Below are 6,811 nucleotides of genomic sequence, written 5' to 3'. Positions count from 1 at the left end.
ACTTATGTATTATAAAAACAAAACAAAATTGTTCTGCCAAAGCGAATGCCATTTATTCACAAATAAAAAAGATCAAAACAAAACAAAATTGTTCTGCCAAAGCGAATGTCATGTATTCACAAACAAAAACAAATCAAAACTAATCAAAATTGTTCTTCCAGGCTTGGCAGGAACTTCGCTGCCTTGGATCTCTTGTTCATAATGGTATTAAGATCAATTAAAGCTTCCAATTAGTTAAGTGGTTAAAATATCTCCAACTAGTCAATTACATTATCAAGACATAAAAGTTCGAGTCTTATCAGGGCTTGCCATCTTCCTTGGGAGATGTCTCATTGTTTAATGGAATGCTCTGAAAATGCAGTTTCCTGAATTAGAATTTGTATGAATATTTTCAAGTCTCAATAAGTTCAATATAATTCTGATCTAAATAATACCTGATCCTCCTGGTTGTCACTCAAGGTTTTCACTGAAGTTTCTGAAACAGTTGTATCTTCTGTCAACCGATCTCGCCCTGCATAGAAATTTCTTGCATGTTCATCATTATATTTAGACTGCACTTCTTCGAACACATCTGTTATTTCCCTGTTTGGATGTTGTAACTTCCTCTTCTTCCTTCTCCCTGTCAGGCATTCATGTCAGCATGATGGGCATTCATCTACAACAACATATGAATAAAACCGAAGATCTACTAGGCAAAGTAACAGATGAAATAAAAAAATTGGTAATACCCATGAAAAAAGTTAACCTAGATTCACCAATCTCTCAACGAAATCATCTGTTCAAGGGGAAAGAACCAACCATTTCTATCGTTTTCCTGAATTGTATCATTACTGCTGCATTTCTCCTTCAATCCACACTCTTTTGAATTGTTTTGAACATCATGATATAGGCTAGGCTTCTCTGGTTCACTTTCACTTAATTGGCTCTCCTCAGCAAACCCAAACAGTTCTTGACCATTGGAAAATCCAGACTCAACTTCCTATGCACCCACAACTAATCTCTTTTAGCACTATCCTATGTTCAGATCCAAAATCAAAGAAGAAGAAAATATAGTGGAACCATAGGGCACATAATGATGCTCAAAAAGCAAACCTCATCTAAATCGAGTCTAAATACAGAGGCTATTTCTCCTCTATCTGCTCGCCATCTTTTACAGGGATATGTATAAAGACGTGAGACAAAGGCGTCCTCCATGGAATTGAGATGCAAGCTGTGTTTTTCATTGGTCCATGATGATTCTGATGATGTGGGATCCTCCAACAACTGTAAATACATACCTGCTGTTAATATAAATTAACCTGAACACTAATACAACCATATAAAACTCATAGGAAAACCTTGTGTTGTAGCAAAAACTGGTTCACCTCTGTAAAAAAAATAGACAATAAAAACTAGTCTTCTATTTTACCAGGTTGGCGTGTTGTGAATGAATCCCTGGTTGCTCATTCTTCTGTTTCATGCTGGTTTGGGCATTCCCTACGCATATCATGGATCTCAGCAAGTTATAACTCCCATTTATAACTATCAATCCAACCATTTATAACACCCAAAACTTCTCGAAATTTGTAAACAGTTGTACGGCATCGAATCCATTTTTGCCTCTTTTCAGCTCAATAATATCTGATTCACTCGGTGGAACAAGATACTATTTTCGTGATTGTTCTGGGTTGTTCCATTGGAACAAGATACATTTACTATTTTCGTGATTGTTCTGGGTTGTTCTCTTGTCTATTTGGCTGATAACCGTTGTTGTAAAACTTTTGAATTGTAGATCCGTTTATCTTTATTAAAAACAAGAAACTATTTTCACCCAATGAAAATGCAAAATAAAATAAAGAAAACTGAAGTGAACTGTTTTGGACAGATATGAGTAACAAGATCCTATTTTCAGCCAATGAAAATGCAAAAGTAAAACAAAGAAAACTGAAGTGCACTGTTTTGGGACAGAAATGAATAACGACGGAAATATCTCCCCCTGGTCTATCCAGCATCCACGTACTCAGGTATATGCACGTTAATATCTTAACTTATCTCTCTTCATTTATTTTTTTGTCCCATTTATGTTAAGATGGTATTTCTATTGGTTGAGTACAATTGGTAATGGTGATTATATGTTAACGTCATCCATCAAATTATGATATAATATCAATTAAAATATTATATTAATAAATATTATGATAAATATAATTAAATAATCATTTGTATATTATTTTTTAAGGGTTTAATCATCTTAATTAATTCTTTTGAATAAATTAATTAGATAAATGCAATTATTGAAGTAATAATTAGTTTAGATAATAAAGTTGTTGTCAATAGCTATTGTAGACACATAAATATGTCCACTTAATTAAATGAATATTTAGTATTTATTTGATTATTTAAACCATCAATCAACAATTAATTAAATTAATATTTAATTAATTCATCTTGAACCTCTTTTCCTATTAATTAAATAAATTATTCAATATATTTAAATAAATTCATTAAACCATATTCTAACAATTAATTAAATGAATAAAACATATTTGTTTAATTAACCCCTCTCCACATTTAAAATAAATAAATATTTATTTAAATCTCTAAAACCCTCCCACTTGCATTCTCCTACAAATGCAAGATGCACAATTTTAGTTGAAATAAATGAATTTTATTTTAATTAAAATCTTATTTTCTCTCACCCACTTGCAAAATCCTACATCTCCCACTTGCCTCCTAGACCCCTTTTAGATTCTTCTAATCAATTCCAATTTAGCCTAATTCATCTCCTAATTATTGTCACATTCCTAAGCAAAGAGAAGTCACTTTTCAAAGCCTTCAAAGTCTTTGAAATGCATTAAAGTCCTTATGTCCTCAACAAGTTAACCCTCAAAGTCTTCCAAACCATTTATGGCTCTTACATAACCATTAATGGTTAACTCAACTTACCCACATGGTTAGAGATTTTCCCTCTAACTCAACCCTCATTTAACTCATGGGTTTCTTTGAAAGCATTCATTGATTTGACCATGGTTATCTCCATTAACTCTTGCACAAGATTTTATCCATTGGATAAAAACATTACCCTTGGATAAGAGTTTTATGGGTGAAAGCACAAAACTGTGTCACATTTCAGGCTAACTTATCAGCACAAGTGAATTTAAGTAATTCTAACTAAAAATTAATTTTCACCAAACATATGGTCTATTTAGATTCATTATAGCTAAGTTATATGTGGACCACAAATTTTCCAAATATTTTATACCATTTTGGGTCTATTGCAAAAAACAAACAAAAAAACTCAATGTTTAAACAACTCTTACTCTTATAAATATATTTTTTTTGAAATGTAAAAATACCCTTTTATAGATCTATTAGTGAATTTTCAAAAATATATATCTTTTAATATTTTAATTACTTTTTATATTTTATATTTTATTTTATTGAAAGTAAGTCATCGGCACTAAAATATAAAGTTGATTATCTTGTCAAGGAAAAATACTAAAATTTATTTAAAAATTTTGAAAAAAATATGATGCAGTAGAGAAAGGAATCTATGTCAAAATGATATAATTCTTCTCTAATTTGGATAAATAATTAAGAAACAAACTGGTGGGAATTGTAAAGAGTTATATTTCAGCACACACAACTTTTCAAATTTATTGAAAAATATATATTTATAAAAAATAGTAAACAATATATCCATGCACTAAAGTTTCAATTTATCAATATACACAAAAAAAAAAGATTAAAAAAAATTAAAATTTACTAATTAAAGTGTGGTGGCTTGTGTAACTTCAATTTCAACATTTTATCAGCAACTAAATTATGGTGTTTACTTTATTAAAAATTACATTCAAATAATTTTTTAAAATTTTGTTAAAATTACAAACATAAAATAGACAAAAGAATATAAATTTAATTAGTTTACATCATTTCAAAATTCAAAACATATATTTCAGTTTTTATTGATTTACTTTAAAAATTTGAATCAACTTTGATCATTTCCTTTATAAAAGTGTGACACGACTTTGTAATTTTACACTTATCCACTAACTCGGGCCTAACCAAACCCTCCTAGGGTAACCTTCATGTCATCTTAGGCATTTAATAATTCTTCCCTCTCTTCTCAATCCATCTCATGTTGACACTTGTCATCATGGGATTGGCTTGAAAGTCATCACATGGATCACAAACTCATCAATCCTAGCCCTTCACAAGCTCACTCAATCTTGGTCATTCAATCAACATTTTTTCCTATAAAAGGACCTCATTTCTCAAGAAAAGAAAGGAAGCATTTTGCATTGTTATTATTCTAAGATTCACAAAGACATTAATTAGGAGCTTTCTCATAGCAAATCATTTACACTTGCATAAGAATTTGTTTTCATTTTTACAACCATCTTGAATCTTCATATGGCATCCATGGATATTGCTAAAAGCTAAGAGCTACACTCATGTGGTACTTGGAGAGAAGAGGAGCAAGGGGTAAACATCTATGAGCTTCTTTGGGAGCATCTTGGGGAGTCTTCTTTCTCTCTTTTGTTTATGTATGCTTCTCATTGTTTTCTTTATATCTCTCTTGGTATGCATCTTAATGTTTTTGAGTTCATTTGTATTTAGTTTAAATTTTGAACTTGTGGGTGTGCCTTGTTCCCCTTTTGCCTTGCATCAGTTATCATAAAATGTAAGTAAATACAAACTAGCAATCACATCCTAGCATGCAATGGGTACATCGAAGATGTGTGGTATGTCAATAGGGGGAAAATTTGTTCTATTGTTTTCATACATTTGTGAAGAATATGATGTCAATTGGTAGTCCATTTAAAAATGATGTTGTTTGTGCAACAAAGGTCTTATTAGAGAAGTAATAATTTCAAATAAACTATGCATCCACTTATATGGATCCAAACGTAAACAAAATAAAATATCTAAATCAAGAATATAATTAAGCTCCATTATGAATAGGCTCATGTTATGTTTGAAATAAGAAGAGAGAAGGAGAGAAGGAGAGAGAAAGAGAGGGAGAGGGAGAGATAGGGATATAAAGAGAGGGATATAGAAGGGGTGAAGAACGAGCGAGAGAGAGAGAGAGAGAGAGAGAGAGTGTTAACAAAGATTTCTAATGAAAATAGAAATGGAAAAAAAGTAAATTATATGTTTATTCAATGTAAAAGAAGCATACATAAAAAAAGAGAATGCAACAATAAATAGTTCAACTATTAAACAAAACTACCAAAATTACTACTAAAATTGAAAGAAAAAAACTAAAAATAGAGACTAACAAATAACCTCATTCACATGGTGCCGAATCAAATGAAACTTGGTGTTGATGTGTTTGGTTCGATTTTGAGAGGTTGGATTTTTAGATTGCAAATTGATTCTCAAGAAACAATAGTTAGAAGAAACTTGTGGGTATGTGCAGGATCATGGTGTGTCAAAACAGGACCTTAAGTGGCAATGAAATTTCAGAAAAATCGGAGTTATGCAACTTGACATGAAAATTTGAATAAGTTGTGAACAATATTTTTAAAATATGTAAGAAGAGAATATATAAAAAATTGAATTTAGTTTCTAAGCTACTAGTTGTTTTTTGGAAAAAAAAAATCCTATTTGATGAAAATTTCAAATTTCAATGCAGTGGTACTAAAATTTCAGGAAAAAAATAAGAAGTAGACATATGTCTGACCACCCTAATCACAATCAAATCTTAGTATTTTTTTATAATATTTATAATATAAGTATTAGACTCATGTCCGGATGTGACACATTTTTTTATTTTTTTTTTATGAATTAAATAATTATTTATGATTTTTTTACTACAGCTTTTCAGAAATTCAGAAACTCCTACGTCTGACCACCTTAACTTGGTCAAAACCTTATGAAATTTAATTTTTTTTAATTTTTCCCTATAGTAGACGAAGCATAGGATGTGACGCATGTTTTGGTTTCAAAAAATGTTATACCGTTTGAAAGTTATGAGTGTTTTTCAATCAGCATATCAGTCAGGACTATTGTCAGAATTAAATTAGAAAATAAATAATAATTATTTAATAAAGTCAAAATAAGACAAGCCTTATATTGTTGGAAAGTTGGGAATGTCCTTAAAAAACCCTTTTCGTTTTATCAATTTTGGCTACAAAAAAAGTCGTCAGCCACTAGTGTAAAGTCTCGAAAATCAAGGAATACTCAAAAACACGTTTTTTCAGTTGACTTTCCAGGCTTGTCACTTCCAAGCCTAATACCAAAGCATTCCTAAGCCAAAATTTGAAATTTGAAAATTTAAGTACAAAAATCAAATATCGGATAAAATCGAATATCAGATTTTATCCGATATCCGATTTTTGTACAAAAATTTGCGGTCCCCAAAGAATTTCCCTTTGCCGCCATTTATGAAGTAAACTGTCACATGGCAGAAATCTGATATCTGATTAAATCAGATATCGAATATTATTGGTCATATTTTAGAGAGAGAGAGAAGGAGAGGGAGAGAGGGAGAAAGAGAGAGAGAGAGAGGAGGAGAGGGAGAGAGGGAGAAAGAGAGACAGACAGATAGACAAACAGAGAGAGAGAGAGAGAGAGAGAGAGAGAGAGAGAGAGAGAGAGAGGGAGGAGAGGGAGAGAGGGAGAGAGAGCAGGAGAGAGAGAGAGAGAGAGAGAGAGAGAGAGAGAGAGAGAGAGAGAGAAGGAGAGGGAGAGAGAGAGGAGAGAGAGAGAGGAGAGGGAGGGAGAGTGAGAGGGAGGGAGAGAGAGAGAGAGAAGGAAGGAGAGAGAGAGAGAGAGAGAGAGAGAGACCATAGGACCCCTTAGGACACAATATGACCCAAAGCGACCC

General features: G+C 31.7%; 1 protein-coding gene across 1 annotated transcript; it reads right to left on the bottom strand.

Moving 5' to 3' along the window:
• Positions 1 to 234: 234 nt before the first annotated feature.
• Positions 235 to 1,518, bottom strand: LOC131052277 (uncharacterized). Its single transcript, XM_057986904.2, has 5 exons — positions 1,409 to 1,518; positions 1,093 to 1,263; positions 799 to 979; positions 435 to 619; positions 235 to 349 (listed from the first exon to the last, which is right to left on the bottom strand). Exons 1-5 carry the CDS (start codon positions 1,487 to 1,489, stop codon positions 299 to 301), a joined length of 669 nt encoding a protein of 222 aa, XP_057842887.2. The 5' UTR covers positions 1,490 to 1,518; the 3' UTR covers positions 235 to 298.
• Positions 1,519 to 6,811: the final 5,293 nt, after the last annotated feature.

This window comes from Cryptomeria japonica, chromosome 1 (genome assembly GCF_030272615.1).
Source record: "Cryptomeria japonica chromosome 1, Sugi_1.0, whole genome shotgun sequence".
NCBI classification, from domain to species: domain Eukaryota; kingdom Viridiplantae; phylum Streptophyta; class Pinopsida; order Cupressales; family Cupressaceae; genus Cryptomeria; species Cryptomeria japonica.
The sequence above is the reverse complement of the archived record's forward strand: the minus strand, read 5'-3'. Positions and strand labels throughout refer to the sequence as shown.